Source organism: Eptatretus burgeri, chromosome 9 (genome assembly GCF_056783735.1).
Source record: "Eptatretus burgeri isolate ZD-2024b chromosome 9, Ebu_testis_v1, whole genome shotgun sequence".
In the NCBI taxonomy this organism is placed as follows: Eukaryota; Metazoa; Chordata; class Myxini; order Myxiniformes; family Myxinidae; genus Eptatretus; species Eptatretus burgeri.
Genome location: NC_140969.1, coordinates 40,624,570 through 40,644,871, shown reverse-complemented (window position 1 = coordinate 40,644,871; position 20,302 = coordinate 40,624,570). Strand labels below are relative to the sequence as shown.

General features: G+C 40.9%; 1 protein-coding gene across 4 annotated transcripts in view; it reads left to right on the top strand.

Annotated features, from left to right (window-relative positions):
* The first annotated feature begins 217 nt into the window (after positions 1-217).
* Positions 218-20,302, top strand: part of TELO2 (telomere maintenance 2) — a 37,266-nt gene continuing 17,181 nt past the window's right edge. For 2 of the 4 annotated variants that reach the window (XM_085894902.1, XM_085894905.1), the window contains exons 1-5: positions 286-445; positions 682-801; positions 6,518-6,695; positions 17,052-17,152; positions 18,836-19,228. In XM_085894902.1, coding sequence (XP_085751028.1) covers positions 685-801; positions 6,518-6,695; positions 17,052-17,152; positions 18,836-19,228 — 789 coding nt within the window. In that variant the 5' untranslated portion in view covers positions 286-445; positions 682-684. Of the gene's footprint in view, positions 524-681; positions 802-6,517; positions 6,696-17,051; positions 17,153-18,835; positions 19,229-20,302 lie in introns of all 4 variants that reach the window. The other 2 variants (XM_085894903.1, XM_085894904.1) reach the window with 2 other exon arrangements.

The following is a 20,302-nucleotide window of genomic DNA, read 5'->3' as shown; positions in this document are numbered from 1 at the left end:
CAAATTATTTACACGGTCCATCAAAATGGAATATTTACATCAAAACAAGTATTAATAAACGATTACTTGGTGGACAGGTGTTGAGCGGTGGTACGGCGGAATGCGCTGTTTCGTCGGCTTTCATTAATTACAATGTACTACAGAATTTTATATTACCCCACTGAATGTTTCCAGCACGTTTACATTTTTCTATTTCGAGAGTCTTGTTGATTTTGAGCGATTGCAGTAATTGGCGATGTGGAAAGCCCTTTTTTTACGACGGTTGACACCACCACAGTCTCATCCAATGAAGCGAGTACCGTGTCTCACACGAGCTTCCGTGCTCTTACTTTGAAAAAAATAATAATAATAATACTCATATATATATATCTGTTTTTTTTTTTTTCTCTCTTTTACAGTCAGGATGCAGCTGAAGAAATTCCTGAGGTGTATCGGTAACAATCGTGTGAGTAAAGCTGGGCTCCCTTCTTTACCTCAAATTCAGGAAAATATTCCGAAAACAGGACTTTGCTTTCTTATTCGTGTAAATCGATCTGTCGTGTATGAAATCATTAACTAATGCTCTCGTAACCTGTTCTAAGTATCACACGGTCCTACTTTCCATCGGCTTGGTCCTTTTATAATCATATCGTGAAATGGATACCATTTCTAACCGAAATTGATGTTAATTTTCTGTTTCAGTAAATGCTGATGGAGTCCGTATCGGTGGCAATGCGAATTGTATCCACTTCAGAAAAGGCCCTGGATGTGCTGCCAGCTTTGCTGACTTGTCGGGAAATGCTTGATCCAAACTTTCCACAGGTATAACAATATTACGACTACTACTACTACTACTACTACATTAATGGCTCCAACCATTCCCACCTTGTGAGTTGGGCCGGGCAAATATTTTGTCCCAAGTCTTTCACGAGCCGGCTGGCAAGCCTGACGTTCAGTGGAAGGTGACGGATTTAGAATTTGTTCTGGGTGGTGGTTATAGCCCGCTTACTCTTTGGGAAAGACCCTGTGGGGTCTTTTAAACATCCACCAACCGGCTATGGCTGCCAGACATACCCATTAAAACTTAAGCCCCTTTTGATGATCTGTACCATGCACACATTGATGAATTGCCCTGCATGCGAAACATGAGGGTGACGGTCTAACCCCAGGCAAACACCTCTCGGCTATCCTGCCAGCACGACAGGTGCACTACAAGGTGTTCCATGAAGAGTTGTACAATGTCAAGTACTTCATAGTTTTTTTTTGTTTGTTTTTAAATTCTATGATTACGAGACACCACCATGACAAAGGGAAGCTGAAAACAGTTTTGAGTATTTGATGACCTCCGTCACCGAAGGTTGGAGGAGGTTATGTTTTCACCCCCTATTTGTGTGTCTGTGTGTTTGTGTGCAGGATATCTCAAAAGGTTGTAGACTGATCCGGGTGAAATTTTGTGGACAGGTCGGGTGTGTGATAAGGACGAACTGATAAGATTTTTGTGAAGATCCGGATCCAGATGCAACTACTCGAATTTTTTAAGTGATTCTTCACCGTTGAGAGATCGGGCCAAAAACGATATATAGCATGATATCTCAAAAAGATGTGCACACATTCGGACAAAACTTTGTGGACACACGCGTTGGGTGTGTGACAAGGAAGAATGGATTCAATTTTGGTGAAGATCCGGATCTGGATCCGACTCCTAGAATTTAAAAAGTGATTCTTCATCATTGAGAATTAGGGCCAAAAACGATATATCGCACGATATCTCAAAAATGTAATGGGCCTGATATGTTCTCGTGGATCAGGATTGCGTGGCAGAAGTATGCGCTCTACCGAGTGCCCTTCTAGTTTTCTTTGTTTTCCACGTTAACAAGAGATAACAAGGAACTTTGGCACAGCAAGAGGCCATTCGGCCCATCATGCCTGCACTACCCCAATACCAGATACTATCACCTATCCACATGGAGGTGACCGGCAACTTGTGCCAATACCCCTGTACCCCTCTATTTCCAATGCTTCTAGATACCTATCTAATTCCAATTTAAACTTTTCCACTGCCACCTGTTTATAATCCATTCGTTTTTTCCAGCAGCTTCTTTACTTCATCTACAATTCTGTATGGATCTCTTTGAAAAGACATTGCTTACTCCAGAGATAGATACTCCCTTTTATTGGAAGTTTCCCTGAGTGTTCCCGTGTAAATGTAGAAGCAAAAAAAACGATTTAACAAGTAAAAATGACATAAGATGTCAAAGCCCCCATTATTTTAGTGATTTTGCTGTACGGAGTTAAAGGCCTCGCCCATGTTTCTGTCCAACTCAAATGGCGGCCAGTCTACCAGGCAGCCATGTTTGATCAGATCGCAAAATAAAGTGAGGCGCACATGTCTGAGAAATGGTTGAGAACGTGTTCAACACCGGGTTTGTTTGTTTTTTTACAACTAAAATGGTCGCCAGTCGGCCGTCTGTGGTCGCATCACGAAACAAAATGATGTGTATTTGTATACCATCGTGTGTTGTCTTTGTGCCAAGTATGAATACAATCGGTCCATACATGTCTGAGGCATGATAGAGGATGCACGCACGAAAATTGAGACCAAATCCACAAGTCCCCATTTTGGACAAAACCCAACGAAGGCTAATATGTATGCCATCTCACCATCATCATCCACCAATTCTCCTGTCTTATGCTACAAAGGACCCACACTCCTCTTACCCCTTTCCATAACCCTTATAAACTTAAGGAATGTATTCCTGTTATGTTTAATATTTTTGGCTATGTCCTTTTTTAAAAATATATATTGTCTTTTGGCCTACCGAGCTTTTTTTTTAATTAGTCCGAGTCTCTGTTTACTCCTATACTGTATCGATATGAGTCGGGTTCCACTCCTGTTATTTTGTACTTGGTGAATGCCTTCTGCTTATCTTTAATTACACTACTTACTTTGCCTGCTCAATCACCCTGTTCTCTTTCTGCTTCTACCTTTACACCCCACTGGAATACACTTACTCCGGACCCATCACATTTGCTCCTTGATGGTTACCCATTTCTCTGATGCAGACAGCCCATTCATTAAACTGACCAAATCGAAAGTTCCCAAATCACTTCTCATGTATAACCTCAAGGTTTGCCTTCCTGAAATCTAACCACCTTACAAAACAATGCTGAACTTCACATCCTGATAATAGAGACGTGCTTACTACTTTGTGCTTGCTTGTCCTCAGATGCTCTCCCACCTCCACCTCCTCCACCATATTGGGATCATTACACAAAAAGACATCTAACATTGCACTCGTCTTCATGGGCTTCTCTATAAACTGGCTTACAAAGTAATCTTGGACTCATTCTAAAAAGTCCTCACCTGGTCTACCCTTTCCCTGTTCCTGGACCCAGTCTATCCCTGGCAGATTTAACTCTCCCATGATCAATGCTATTCCCTTATCACATATACTTCTGAATTCTTCACATATCCATCTTTACTGCTTTTCCCTCACATCAGGGGTCCAATAAAAGCATTCTACAAGTATCTTACACTTCTGGCAATCTCTAATCTCCTTCCACACATCGTCTCCATCAATTCCCTTTGTAATCTCATCAATCTCCAATCTCTATCCACATATAATCATTTCCATTTCCCTCCATAATCTCATCAATATATAATCTCTCGCCACACAGAATCATCTCCATCAATTCCCTCCATCATTTCATCAATCTCCAATCTCTAGCCACACAGAACATCTCCATCAATTCCCTCCGTAATCTCATCAATCTCTAATCTCCATCCACATTGAATCCTCTCCATCAATCCCCTCCATAATCTCATCAATCTCGAATTTCTATCCACATTGAATCCTCTCCATCAATTCTCTCTGGAATCTCATCAATCTCTAATCTCCATCCACATTGAATCCCTCCATCAATCCCCTCCATAATCTCATCAATCTCTAATCTCCATCCACATTGAATCCTCTCCATCAATCCCCTCCATAATCTCATCAATCTCGAATCTCTATCCACATTGAATCCTCTCCATCAATCCCCTCCATAATCTCATCAATCTCGAATTTCTATCCACATTGAATCCTCTCCATCAATTCTCTCTGGAATCTCATCAATCTCTAATCTCCATCCACATTGAATCCTCTCCATCAATCCCCTCCATAATCTCATCAATCTCTAATCTCCATCCACATTGAATCCCTCCATCAATCCCCTCCATCAATCCCCTCCATAATCTCATCAATCTCTAATCTCCATCCACATTGAATCCTCTCCATCAATCCCCTCCATAATCTCATCAATCTTGAATCTCTATCCACATTGAATCCTCTCCAATTCCCTCCGTAATCTCATCAATCTCTCATCTCTATCCACACAGAATCCTCTCCATCAATCCCCTCCATAATCTCATCAATCTCGAATCTCTATCCACACTGAATCCTCTCCTCAATTCTCTCCGTAATCTCATCAATCTCTAATCTCCATCCACATTGAATCCTCTCCATCAATCCCCTCCATGATCTCATCAATCTCGAATCTCTATCCACATTGAATCCTCTCCATCAATCCCCTCCATAATCTCATCAATCTCGAATCTCTATCCACACTGAATCCTCTCCATCAATCCCCTCAATAATCTCATCAATCTCTAATCTCCATCCACATTGAATCCTCTCCATCAATCCCCTCCGTAATCTCATCAATCTCTATCCACATTGAATCCTCTCCATCAATCCCCTCCGTAATCTCATCAATCTCTAATCTCTATCCACATTGAATCCTCTCCATCAATCCCCTCCATAATCTCATCAATCTTTAATCTCTATCCACATTGAATCCTCTCCAATTCCCTCCGTAATCTCATCAATCTCTCATCTCTATCCACACAGAATCCTCTCCATCAATCCCCTCCATAATCTCATCAATCTCGAATCTCTATCCACACTGAATCCTCTCCTCAATTCTCTCCGTAATCTCATCAATCTCTAATCTCCATCCACATTGAATCCTCTCCATCAATCCCCTCAATGATCTCATCAATCTCGAATCTCTATCCACATTGAATCCTCTCCATCAATCCCCTCCATAATCTCATCAATCTCGAATCTCTATCCACACTGAATCCTCTCCATCAATCCCCTCAATAATCTCATCAATCTCTAATCTCCATCCACATTGAATCCTCTCCATCAATCCCCTCCGTAATCTCATCAATCTCTATCCACATTGAATCCTCTCCATCAATCCCCTCCGTAATCTCATCAATCTCTAATCTCTATCCACATTGAATCCTCTCCATCAATTCCCTCTGTAATCTCATCAATTTCTAATCTCTATCCACATTGAATCCTCTCCATCAATCCCCTCCGCAATCTCATCAATCTCTAATCCCTCTCCACACAGAATCCTCTCCATCAATTTCCTCCATCATCTCATCAATCTAATCTCTATCCACATTGAATCCTCTCCATCAATCCCCTCCATAATCTCATCAATCTCTAATCTCCATCCACATTGAATCCTCTCAATCAATCCCCTCCATAATCTCATCAATCTCTAATCTCCATCCACATTGAATCCTCTCCATCAATTCCCTCTGTAATCTCATCAATTTCTAATCTCTATCCACATTGAATCCTCTCCATCAATCCCCTCCGCAATCTCATCAATCTCTAATCCCTCTCCACACAGAATCCTCTGCATCAATTCCATCCTTAATCTCATACCTCAAGTTGATCCATTATGAAAATGTCTTGCTAAGTCAAAAAAAAAACGATTGTTTGTTGTGGAAGAATATCAGAAGAATATTTCCACTGTTGTCATTTTAAGACATTTCAGAACCAAATTCCTTGATTGGAAAATCCTTTGGAGTTGTTCCTTTAATGGTACTGGTCTCGTAATAATCACGGGGCAAAAAACAAGAAAGTTTTAAGCATGTGAAACAGTGTAACATTTCATGGGACACCTGGATGACCGACATGTATGTTGTTTTGAAAAGGGATTGGTGTTCGTTTTGTTTGTTTTTCACGACGAACGTGCAACAGATATTTGGCCGTTTAGTGTTCTTAAGGAACTTTGTAACTGTATCGCATCGAGTCCAGAAGTGAGAAGTTGCCTTTGGACAGGTGGCTACTTCATCAAGGCTTAGGTGCCCCTCTGCCCAACCGGTGTTAGTGCACTCACCTCCAAATTGTGTAGTCTAGATTCTACCTCCTTGCAGAATAGGATCCACCCCGTGCTGTCTTGATGTTTCCTGACCAGGATGTTGCATTTTGTCATGTGCTCTCCTTTCTGATGAGTTATTAAGTCCACCCTCATTGCTCACATGTACTTGCTGACATTGAACGTGCCACTGCACCTTTTTTATTTTAAAGAGTGGGCTATTGTTTGTAAGCACCCTGGGATGCTTTTGGTGTTTTCCTTCATTTGCTTGTGTACAAATTTAATTTCAAAGATTTCATGCTAATGCAAGTTCTGTATTACCTGTGCAAAAAACTGCAATATTTCTGACCCTCCCACCATTCTTTATATACAGGGCAAAGATTTCCTGAAATGCAGTTACCCGCACTATGCTCACATGCTTCTCAACAAGCTTCGCACCGATTGGCTGTTTGGCCTGAGCCATGAGCAAGAAGTCTTCCTTTTTGATGAAGCTTTTCTCAAAGCTCCCCCTGTTCAAGCTTTCCTTGTATTGACTGAAGTGTTTAAGGAAGGTAAGTGCACAATGAAATAACGATCATTTGCTCCACAAACTAAGGTGGATGTAGGTTATGTTTTCATCCCTGTCTGTCTTTTTTGTTAGCAGGATATCTCAAAAAGTAAGGTGGATTCAGATGAAATTTGGTGGACTGGTTGAATTTGTGACAAGGACTAATTAATTAGATTTTAGTGAAGATCCAGATCTGGGTACTATAATTTTAAAGTGATTCTTCACCCTTGAGAGATTGGACCACAATATATAGCACATCTCAAAAAGTTGTGGACAAAGTCGTACGGAACTTTCTGGATGAGTTTGGTAGGTGATTAGAACCAGCCGATTTGATTTTACTCAAGGTCTGGATGCACATCTGGCCTATCAGTGGTGTACAAAACGTAAACTCTTCAGCCCCTGGTGGAAGCATATGTGCTACAGAGTGCCATTGTTGTAATGATTAATAAAAGTGTGTCAAGTAAAATGAACAAGTGTGGCTTTGTCCGCTCAAAGCATTTCAAAATGTCTAATTTCATTTTCTTGGGTTTCGACATTTCGGACTTTTAAGCACAAAAAGTGGAAAGCACAAGTGAAATGGCAATGAAAAGTGTTATCAAACCCGGCGGTAAGTGTTGTCACATTTTGTATAACACGTTGGGCCACGTTTTATAGGTGCGCATGTCCGAAGCGAGCCAGCGGATTGGGCGGTAGATTTGTAATGTGAAACGAGCGTGTTGAAGAACAACGTGTGGTGAGGTGTTGCTGTGTAGACCAATGAATCTAATATATGCCATCTGATCTTGGGATTTTAACATCATGACCTATGTCCTGAGGTGAGGGACATTCACAAAGATTTAAGGCCAAACAGAAGGGCCTTGCCGTTCGTGGGGGTTACGTTCTTGAAAATCTGCAATGCGCAAAGTTGTGGGGTTATGGGGAAAATATGGTTAAGGACTTCAACTTAAAAATTTGTCACCCCTTTTTGCCAAACTTCCCTTAATTAACATGTTTGCACATTGTTTTTGTTCTGTTTATTTTAATCAATAAAAGGGTTATTAAGAACATTCCATGTAGTTTATTGTTTTGAAGTTTTAAGATCATGAAAATGACCTTTAATAATAATGATGATATACTTGATCCAATAATGCATTGGCAATGTTTATGTTGACAATAGAGATGAGTTGATTGAGATGATGGTAATGATGATGTTGGGGGAATTTGAGGGGGTTATTGTGTCGATGACCATGTTAATCAAGTGAATGAATGTGGAAAATAGTTCGCCAACCCGTGATTATTCGATCCACAAACTGCAATCCACAAACCTTGCCTCATTGAATTCATCGCGATCGAGTGAATCCACAAAATGGAAACCCACAGATGGCAAGGCCCTCCGATACATCAATTTTAACTTGGTAAATCAAATGGTAATACATGTACTGCTCATCTAAAGAGAATGTACAAAGCTTTAAAAACAAACAAACTCAAAACATATCGACAAACATTTTCGAATTTGCTTTTTTACTTTTTTTGGTATTTATTAATTTTACAGGGTTTAAGGCTCAGCCATAATCTAAGACTCTTATAAAAAAACATTTAAGGCTCTGAGTCGAGGTCAGTAGAAATCACGCACGCACGCACACATATTCAGAAAGATACGTTAGACCATTGGTTCTTAACTTTGGCGGCGTGAGTAATTTCCAGAGGGGGCGTGAGCCCGGAGAAAAAAGTAGGAATTTCTCTAATTAACCTCCGCCATCAAAGATCGGAGGTTACAGTTTTCACCCCTTTCTGTTTGTTTGTTATATTGATCAAGTATATTGATGACAGGTCAAGTATATTGATGACTTCCGTTTGTTTGTTTGTTTGTAGGCACGATAACTCGAGAACGGAAGAAGCGACCAATGTCAAATTACACCACGTGATTCAGGAGGGTGATGGCTAGTGCTGATTAGATTTTGGTCAAAATTGGTCAAATGTCAAGGTCACAGTGAGATCAAACATAATTCCATAAATTCATGTGGAGAAATGGAGTATTTTTGCTTCGCTCGACGTTACGAGTTCGTTTTAACTTCGATTTTTGCGATCGCTTAGGACGCTTAAAACTCGGTTGTCGAAATTCTGGTAAAAATCGGATGTTTTGGAGACGTTTTAAGATTGTATAAAAAATATTTCACTCGACGCGTCACGGGTCGTCCCATGATGCAGTGCGCTCGAGCAGACGCGTCGTTGAGTTACGTTAAGCTATAATTGCGTGGAGAAATGGAGGTTTTTGCTTCGGTCGACGTTACGATTTTTGATGGTTTGATACAGAATCATCGTAGAAACTTCTGGTTTGCGTCGCTACCTTCTCGAGAGACAGCTTTTATTAGACAAGGTCAGAGGTCAAGTTGACGATTTCGTAAGTACCAGTCTATGACTGCTTGTTTGTTACTTACGAAATCTAAAGATTTCGGAAGTATATTGATGACTTCCGTTTCTGTTTGTTTGTTTGTTTATTTGTTTGTTTGTTTGTTTGTAGGCACGATAACTCGAGAACGGAAGAAGCTACCAATGTCAAATTACACCAAGTTATTCAGGAGGGTGATGGCTAGTGCTGATTAGATTTTGGTCAAAATTGGTCAAAGGTCAAGGTCACAGTGAGGTCAATTATTCGATTTTTGATGGTTTGGTACAGATAACTCGAGAACGGAAGAAGCTACCAATGTCAAATTACACCACGTGATTCAGGAGGGTGATGGCTAGCGCTGATTAGATTTTGGTCAAAATCGGTCAAAGGTCAAGGTCACAGTGAGGTCAAACATCCAAAACATTCGATTTTTGATGGTTTGGTACAGAATCATCGTAGAAACTTCTGGTTTGCGTCGCTACCTTTTCAAGAGACAGCTTTTATTAGACAAGGTCAGAGGTCAAGTTGACGATTTCGTAAGTACCAGTCTATGACTGCTTGTTTGTTTGTTTGTTTTTGTGAACAGTATTACGGAAAAACTCCTCGACAGATTTCGACGAAACTTGGTGTGGGGATTAGGTATGGTCCAAGGACCATGCCATTAGATTTTGAACTTGGTCTAAAATCCAATATGGCCGCTATGGTGGCCATTTTGAAAAAATATTTGAATTTTTTTTTTTTTTGCTTTTCTACATGTTTTAAGTGATTTCCAACCCCCCCCCCCCAAAAAAAAAATTGTTAGAGAAAAAAAAATTTTTGCAACTTTTTTTTCAACAAAATTTCGATTTTTTTTTTTTTGTTTTTTTTTGCATTTCTACATGTTATAAGTGATTTCCAACAAAAAGCATGCCAAAATTATAATTGCGGCTGATTTTGGAACTTCAGGTGGATATACCCACGTAAAATCAATTTCTGTCTCAAGGAATCTAGTTATGACGAATTAATTGAGTATGTAAAAGTTAAAAGTAAAAGGGAAAGTTGCAAACTATAACTCTGTGAGCACTGTTGACGTCAAATTGAATGAATAGGATATCAGGTTCACTTGAGTGACCACGCAGTATTGGCGGTGGAGGTTTTACACTCTCCCGAGTGCTCCCCCTCTAGTTATTTTTGGAATTCTCTTAACATGTGTTTGCATAATATCGTGATGAACATAAAAAAAAAAACAAAAGTATCGCCTTCAATAATTCTTTTTTTCTATTCGCTACGAGGCCGACCTTTTTCTGTATTAAATTAAATTTTAAAATTTAACATTTATTTAAATTTAATATTAAAATTTATATTTTATTTTAATTTTAATATTAATTTTTTTTTCCACAGATTTGTAGTTCCCATTTCAAACTAAATCATTCGCAATGAGTTCAAAAAAGCAGAAGTATCTTGACGAATATATTTGATTTGGATTTGTGTCCCTCCAAAAGGATGACACACAGGTACCCCAGTGCATTATTTACTACAAGACTGAGCAATGATGGCATGCGGCACACATGCTTGGAACGCCACTTGAAGACAATGCATCCTGCTCTCGCTGCCAAACCCAAGGCATTCTTTGAAACAAAAAGTCAGTCCTTGAAGCAAGCTAAGATGCACAGCAGTGGAGCATTTCAGCAACAGACTTCAAAGGTTGTTGAGGCTTCCGATGAGATCGCCATGTTGATTGCAAAGAGCAAAAAAGAGCGATAACATCGGAGAGACTCTCATAAAACCAAGTGTACTGCGTGCAGCAGAGCTCGTTCTGGGGAAGGATAGTGCAAACAAGCTTTCCCAAATCTCTCTATCAAACGATTCCGTCAAGGGAAGGATCGATGAAATGTCTCAAGACATCAAAGATCAAGTTCTTGACCAAATAAGAGCTTCTCCTGTATTTGCCATCCAGTTGGACGAAACGACTGATGTTGCTCAGTGTTCTCAGCTACTGATGTATGCTCGTTTCGTGTCATGTAATAGTTTAAAAGAGGAAATGCTTTTCTGCCATGCGATGGAAAGTTATACAACAGCAACAGATATTTTTCAAGTGGTATCAAACTTCTTCCAGTAAAATCAACTTTCATGTGACTCGCTCGTATGGGTGTGTACTGATGGAGCTCCGGCCATGCTTGGTTTGTAATCTGGTTTCATAACGAGAGTGAAAGAAAAAAGTCCATCTGCTATAGGTACGCACTGCATCCTTCATCGTGAAGCCTCAGCATCCAGAACTCTACCTGCTGAAATGAGGGATGTCATGAACCTGGCTATCAAGGTAGTCATCTTCATCAAAACTTGAGCCTTAAACAGTCGTCTCTTCAAACAGCTGTGTGTGGATATGGATTCTGAATATCAAGCCTTGCTTTTCCACACAAACGTACGATGACTTTCGAAGGGAAACATGCTTGGACGGCTTTATGAACTACGACAAGAAGTGGCAACATTTCTTGATTCACAGTAGAAAACAGATCTCCATGACAAGTTCCAGTCTGAAGGATTTTTGCTATCTCTTGCTTACCTGGTGGACATCTTTGAAGTGCTGAATGCCATCAACCTCAAACTCCAAGGGAAAAACATCAACATAATCATGCACCATGACATCATTCGCGCCTTCATGGCCAAACTCGACCTCTGGAAATGTCGAATACAGGATGGAAATACAGCTAGTTTTGCTAACTTGGATTCTGCTCTCATTCACAGTTACCTTGATTCTGAGTTAAAGAAACAAATAATTACTCATCTGACTGAATTGAAAGCAGAATTCATCACATACTTTCCGGATATAGATGAGAAGCGCGAAGCCTGGAAATTCATTAGGAACCCATTTCAATGTGAAGTAGCTGATACTTCAGACAAAGTGCAAGAAGAGTTTCTTGCGTGTAAGTTCAACTCCTCGGCTGAAGAAGACTTCAAAAAACTGGATCTAAAGACGTTCTGGGTCACGTACCTTCCTGTTTACTGTCAAGACTAAGTACAGAAACAAGCTGAAGGTTGAAGGGGACTTGCGTTGTGCTCTTTCTGGCATTCGACCACGCATTCAAGATCTGAAAAGAAACAATGTGAAGTATCTCATTAAATGTCATCTCATTAAATATACTGTGTACATGAGTGTTGCTGATACAGAATTCTTTGTTCAATAAAACGACTAAAAAAACACTTTTTCAGTTTTTCCTTTTTTTTAATCATTTGGTTGAAGATGTGAGGGGTTGGGGGGGGGAGCGTGGAGGCAAGGACCAACTAATCGAGGGGGCGTGGTGGTAAAAAGGTTAAGAACCACTGTGTTAGACGAAACCAGAATAATTCAAAAAAATACAAAACAGACACTGAACTTGGGGAAGTGATCTGGTGCATTCTGGGTACTGGGATGCTGTCTTTGTGATGTCGCTTTTCTCTCTGCAGTCAGCGGGGCAATTAAGAAACTTCCCCCTTCCCATGGGATGCTGAGCGACAGGATGCATCCATGCTCTATCCTCTAAATGCTGACTGATTCCCAAAGGAGGTAGGGTAGCAGCATTTACCATTGTAAAAGTCTTTGTTATTACTTGGACAGAGTCGGAATCACACCACTGGCCTCCCATACTTATTAGGATGCCAGGCTGGGTAACCTATTGTTTTTGCTCTTTTTCTTTTTTTTAGTATTTTTCTTCTGCCGGCAATTTGCCGGGGGGTTTTTTCCCCCTTTAAAATTCATTTTCTCAGCAACCGTAAGTCCGATTGACATAATTTTCACCGTAGTATTTATCTTTTTTGATAGCATACTTAATTGGTAATTATGACGTCATTGGTCACGAGGTATGGGTGCCATCTTTGAAAAACCGAAAAACTTTGAACCTCTGTACCTCCAAAACCATGCAATGGAAAAAATTGAAACTTGGCATCTGGTAAGAGCTCCACGTGGGAAACACGTGTGATTTTTCATGACGTCATCGGTGAAGTGGTGCCCTGCTGAAAATTTGATAGGGAGAACGCTGCATTGGAAAAATTGAAATTTCTTGACGTCATCTGCGCAACAATTCACCTCAGAAAAAAAATATTATGATGTCATAGGTCACGTGGATCGGCAGCCATATTGTTTTGAAAAAAAAAAATTAAAAAATCTTCTCCAGAATGGCTAGACAGATACACACACATTCCCCATGACATCCTTTTACAAGTTTGTTAATTTCTAATTGATAAGTCGCATGGTTTGGTGGCCATATCGAATTTACCCGAAAACCTTCAAACACCTTCTCCAGAACGATTGTTCAGATCAAGAGGAAACTTCACACACATACAGAGACATGACAGAAGTAAATAGACACCATGATTTTTAAAGAATTTATTTATTGAACATTTGAAGTGTAGTTGATCAATTTTAATACATACACTCATATTTTGTGGACTTGCCTTTTGCAGATTTCAATGCTTTTACTCTTTCAGGCATCGAACCTAACGAATTCTGAAATTTTCTCTTGTGGGATTTCTGCCCAGGCTTCACTCAAAAGGTTGAGCAATTCTGCCCATGATGTTGGTTTCCTGGATTTTGTCCACACAGCTCGATCCAATATGGCCCAGAGGTGTTCAATGGGATTCATGTCAGGAAACTGACTTGGCCATGGAAGTCACTTGATCCTATTTCTTCCCTGCCATTCTTTGGTCTTTTTTGCAATGTGGCCTAGAGCTCCATCTTTCATGAACAGTGTTGTTTTTGACCATCTGACCAGTGGAGAAGACAGGGAGACATCCATCCTCAAGGATAGAAGTGTGTTGTGTTGATGTTGCCAACACACTCCACAAGCTCTGACTGACCAGTGCTCCAGATTGCTCTGCACACCATCACTGAAAAACTACCGTGTTTGACAGTTGGTTGCAATCGGTTCAAAGAAAACTCTTGACTGGGAAGTCTCCAGACCCGCACGCGTCCACTGTCGGAACATTGAGCAAATTGGGACTCGCCTGCAAAAATTACAATTTGCCAAAACTCCAAGGGTCTGTTGGCCATCTCATCAGCCCACTTCTTTCTCTTTTGAATGTTGGCTGGTCGAAGAAGAGGTTTTCTTCTCGCTGCCCTCCCATAAGTATCACAGTTAATGAAGGTACCGCACAGCAGTTCATGAGCTAACTTGGACCTCATCTGCAACATCTGCTGCCTTGCAACAGGGAGTTTTCTCACTGGACCACTTGACAGCTTGAAGACACCTTTCTGAGGGTCCAGATCGACCAGAACGGGAAGCTGTGGATTCCTTGCCTTCGCTGGTGAATTGCACAATCACCCGATTGACCATATAAAGCAGAATGCCAAGGTTCTGAGCTATCTGATGCTGGCTGACTCCACCTTCCAAATAGTGAACAATTCGTTCTCTTTGAAAATCAGAAAGTTTGTGCGCTCCCTGGGTTCGAGGCATACTTAATTGTCATACAAGACCCAGGAACTCGTTTCTGCAAAAGAAATAGTCAAATATTAGTACAAATCACTGAGTAAAACTGCATTATACAGACTAAATGAAGAAATTTATGGTGTCTATTTACTTCTGTCATGTCTCTGTATTCTCCAAGGGTAGGGGATATAAGTTTGTTAATGAATAATAATTAATTAGCATAACCCGCGCTCTGCGCGACATGTTGGGGTGGGTGTGTTTGAGAAAGGAACTGATGCAGAGTATCAGTAGTAATTTTACTTTAATGCAGTAAGTGGAATACGATTTCACTGTTTCAGAACCATTTTATTTACTTTTTTTGTACCATGCACCTCATATGGTCTTTGAGATAATGTAAGCCGAATATCATGTTACTCGAACGCAGAACAAAGTCAAAGATAGCGCGACACGAAACCACAAACTCGGAAATATTATATAAGGTAGGTCACATGGTTTGACAGTCATATTGGATTGAAGAAAAATATTTAAACAATGTTTTCTCTGGAACCACTTGTCCTATTAAAGCAAAACTTTGCAACTATCATCAACCACCATGGCTTACATATATGGTAAAGATTATGACGTCACAAGTCACATGTTTGGTGGCCATCTTGGATAGAAAAACGCACCTCATCCGATTCACATGAAACTTCACAAGCATGATCCCCTATCCCACTGGAGGCATAACTTACATTTAAGATGTCATAGGTCACATGGTTCATCAGCCATATTGCATTGAATTTTTTTTTTTTTAAATAGAAAATCTTCATCACCGAAACAGCTGAACAGATTGAGAAGAAACTTTACACATATATTCCCACAGACATGCTTGAACAAGTTTGTTAATTTCTAATTGATAGGTCACATGGTTTGACGGCCATATTTAATTTACCCAAAAACCCTCAAACATCTCCAGAACGGCTGGTCAGATCAAGGGGAAACTTCACAAACATATTCTGCAATGCAAGAGGATATAAGTTTGTAAATTAATAATTGCTTGGTCACATGGTTTGGCAGCCATATTGCATTGAAGAAAAATATTAAATAATGTTTTCTCTGGAACCACTTATCCTATTGAAGTGAAACTTTGCAACTATCATCATCCACCATGGCTGCATATGTGGTAAACATTATGATGTCAAATCACATGGTTTGGTGGCCTCTTGGATATAAAAACTCAACTTTCCCGATCAACACGAAACTTAACAAGCATGATCCCCTACCCCATTAGAGGGAGAATATAAGTTTATGATGTTATAGGTCACATGGTTCGGCAGCCATATTGGATTGAAAATTAAAAAGTCTTCTTCTCTGAAACGGCTGAACAGATCGAGGCAAAACTTTACAGGTATGACCACCTATTCATGATGAACGAAAAGTTCCCACCTCCATTTCATGTCGGTCAAATGGTTTGGCAGCCATATTGGATTGAAGGAAAAATATTAAATAATGTTTACTCTGGAACGACTGCATCAATCAATGTGAATCTTCACAGTTATGATGCAGCAGTCATGTGGAATGAAAGTTTTGAATTTCAACTCGATCGACCCCATGGTTTGGCAGCCAAATTGGATTGAAGGAAAATATTAAATAATATTTACTCTGGAACCGCTGCATCAATATATGTGAAACTTCCCAATTATAATCTAGCCGACATGTGGAATGAATGTTTTAAATGTCAACCCAATCGGCCACAAGGTCTGGCAGCCCAAATTATTTCATTATTTGAATCTGAGAACTTTTAGAATTTTTTTTTTTTTTTTTTTTGCAAAAGGCTCACTTGGCTGCGCTTGCATGCGTTTGAGGGTACATGAGTAGCAATTCAATTGATACCAATGATGGCCCCAGGAGAAATGGTCAACTGTGTACATAATAAATGGTTGGAACTTGGCCTGTTTCTCAGTGCATAACTTGTGAATCCCACATCGTAAAGAAGCATGTGTGGCCTCATTCGACTCGGGAGTGGGGGGGGGGGATCCTGCTGATGGTGTCCACATTTATTACTTTGTGTTTGTTATTTAAACACCAATTTAATTCAGGAAAAAGGGCTAACTCCTTACATAATAAATAGATTGAATGTGGCATGTTACTGGGTCCATAACTCATCAATCCCGCATAGTAGAGAGACATATGGGGGCTTCGTATTACTCGGGGGAGTTCCGGTTTACCCTGTGGACCCATGTTGACATTTCCCGCACATTTATTGCTTCATGTTCAGGTAACTAAAACACTAATTCAATTGATACCGATGATGTTCCCAAGAAAAAGGGCTAATTGCATACTCAATAATTAGATTGAACACTTCGTGTTACTCGGTCAGTAATTCGTCAGTCCCGTGTTGTATCAAAGCAAGGTTGTGTCGAAGCCGGATGTGTTGGTACCTGGTCATCATTGCCAGCAGTTATAAAGTGGCAGTTCTAGTTTTATTCTATTTTTTCCAAGGTGAATTGATTATGAACAGATTTCTTAGTTTTTTTTATTTTTGAAATCTGACCTGTATTTTACTTGACTTCGTCTATAGTACAGTTGTGTGCATCATTATGACTACCTGACATAATGCCATCCTATTTAGAAATCAAAAGCCAATCAGATCTTCGTCCTGAGCGCTGTTTGTCCCTGGTTGCTCACTTGATTTCATCTCGCCTTGTTGACCTCCTGAGCTGCTGCTGCGAGGTGATTTTATTTATTTATGTGTATATATATATATATATATATATATATATATATATATATATATATATATATATATATATATATATATATATATATATATATATATATATATATATATTAGTGTGAATGTTTTTATTGTTGTAAATAAACAGGAAACAAAGATTATATATGTATATGTAAAAATGTATATCCTATATATTATTTCTGTTAACATATGCGCGTAATTTGACGTTTCTCTTCCGAAACTGTCGGATGGATTGTCGCCACTTTCGGCATGCAGGTGGTCTGTGGTCTAATGAACAGCATGGGCTATGTGAGATCGTGCCAGACGGACAGGTTTGGGAATTTTGGGCGATTTTTCTAATTTTTACATTTATTTGCATGGCGACTTGTGACATCATCGCTGAGAGGTGTAATGACGTCAAGACATCATCGTTCATTCGCTGACGTCATTACGTCTGTCGTCGACAGACCGTCACCGCTGAGAGGCGTAATGCCACTCTGAGAAAACAGTGTCTGCAATGTAAAAACCCTCTTCTGCACATACTGACTACCTCAGAAGGTGAATTTGACCAAAAAAATGTAACAAACATTGTATATAAAGAAATTAGATAAATCACATTGTGAACACTGGATATATTGACGTCCCAACAAACTCTCACTTTTGGAACTTCGCGCAGAGCGTGGGTTTGGCTAATATATATATATATATATATATATATATATATATATATATATATATATATATATATATATATATATATATGTATATATCCTGAAATTGGAAATGACACCAATAGTAGGTGTAACCACCTACCATGATCTCACCGCAATCCGGTCTCCGAACCTCAGAGAGAGCTGCAATACCGATGTCCAAACGCTTGAGCTCAGATGATAACAGAGACAGGTGATCATCCTCTCTTAGGGATAGGACATTCCAGGCACCCACCCGAAGGGACCGCCTCAGGTTTACCCAAGGAGACCGCCTTTCTGGTGGACGACACCTCAGCACCACTCCGACACACTCTCCCGCAATCTGACCTGGGAGTGTTACCCCGTGGTTTCCCTCCTATCATCAAAGATTGGGGGTCCCGAAGGCTTTGCCCCAATCCCGTCATCCGGTGAGCTGCCCTGCGAAGGGAAGCTGCACAGGAGGTACTCCCACGGAGTGGGTTTTCAGATTTCTTTGCGTTTTTGTGTTTTGCGGAATGAAGGGTTTTACGGTGGCCAGAGTGCAAATCCTGCCACCAACCTCCTAATAAGAAGTAACCCAACTGCAGGAGGACGTCCGCAGACACAGTTGGGCACTAGATATGGATGGCCGTTGGCTCACAAGGAGCTCCTCCACCCTTTGACAGGTTTTGTTTTTAATCCTGCTGGGTGTCCATATCCAAACAACCTCCTCACCAAAAAAAAACTGGTGGGGGAGACTGCTTAGTCGCCGACAACCCGACCATGGAACAGGTTTACATGATACCTGTAGCAAGTCACAAATCTAATCTGGCCTGACCTGACACATATTGAATATTGACAATTGAATTAAGGTGTGCAGAAAGCCTGAATTTTGGCAGTTCAATCAGGAGGGGGGTTTGTGGAATTTTTATTTGCATTCAAATACATTTTGTGTGTTGTTAAGGCATTTGCATTTAAATGCAGATATTTATAAATGTTCTTTTTCTGCAGCCTGACCACGTTCCACCAGTTCTATTTGAATCTCTTCTCTCGAGGCTTTGTTCCTTACCAGACCTCACAGCCAACAGCCTTGCTGGCCGTCCACCTCCAGTTTCCCTTGAGCCTGCAGCATACTTCTTGTCCCTGGGCCTTGCTATTGCCCATGTTGCCTCTGTTGGCATTCATCCAATCCCAGCCTTCATCGTCTCCCTTTTAGGCAAAGCTTCCACACTTGGCCACTCCACGCAGGTGCTAACACCTCTGCTGTCCCTCAGTATACCAGGCCTATTTGAGACGTTGCCCGATCGTTGGGCTGGCCCAGTAGTGTTGGGACTCCTGCAGCTTGGCCCACGACCAGCACAGCTGGCCTTGCTGTTTGGTGGGCTACTTGAACGCAGTGCAAAGGTGAACTTTGTCTTTAAAGAATATTTTTCTCAGCACTTGTGATTGATCTTGTTTTTAATAGGAAGTCTTGAAAGGTTTATTAATATTATACATCTGTCCAAGTTTTGCTTCATGGTGTGTACATCATGCTATAACAATGTGCAAGATGTTTGGTAGAGTAGATCAATACACATTCCATAGAGACTGGCTTGCGTAATCATTTGGTTTAATATAATATTGTTACGTTTGAGGGGGGGTATGCATTCAAAGGGTAATTAGGATGTTTAATTAGGTATGCCATGCTATTCGAGTTTACCAGGATCTCGATGTAATAAGTAGCAATTCAGTGGTGATAAGTTGTCTAGTAAATGTTCATTTCTTCAAGGGGGGAAATGATAATTGTCACGTAATTAGATAGGGACACGGGATAGGGTAAGTGTGTCTGCGTAAACCCCTTTTGGTATTCTCTGGAGACTGGCCGTGACGTCACAGGACAGTGCAGCGGATGGCTCCGCCCCGTGATCACGATTGGCAGAAGGCGTCGGCGGTGGGCCAATAAACGGCTCGATTGGAAGTGACGAGGACAGGAGGATAAAAAGGTTCTGTTCAGGGTCGAAAAGGAAGAGGAAGAAGATCACAACCAAAAAGATCGTGTTTTTTTTGGTGTAGAGGCTGCTGCGCGGAGAGCGTCCTTGTTGTTGTGCTGATTCGATCGTGTTCTTGATCGTGTCTTGGAGCCTTGCTGAGCCTCGTGCCTCACCTTGGTTGGCTCTGGGGTTCTGCTGACTCGGAGTACGGGGTCGAACGCCGGGCGGACCTGCCTCCCTCTCCTGCTCGCAACTTGGCGCCAGAACTGGTTCCCTGGCGGCTGTGAGCGGACTTGGGCCAAGACCAGGAGGTCGACAGCACCACGGTTTCTCCTGCCCCCCCTGACGAGAGCAAGGCCAGCTCGTCCGACGCCGATCCAGGGACAGTTGCGTCCACACCACGGTCCAGCCTGACCACCAGAAATAGCTATGTTGTGTGTGTGTGTGTGTGTGTGTGTGTGTGTGTGTGTGTGTGTGTGTGTGTGTGTGTGTGTGTGTGTGTGTGCTT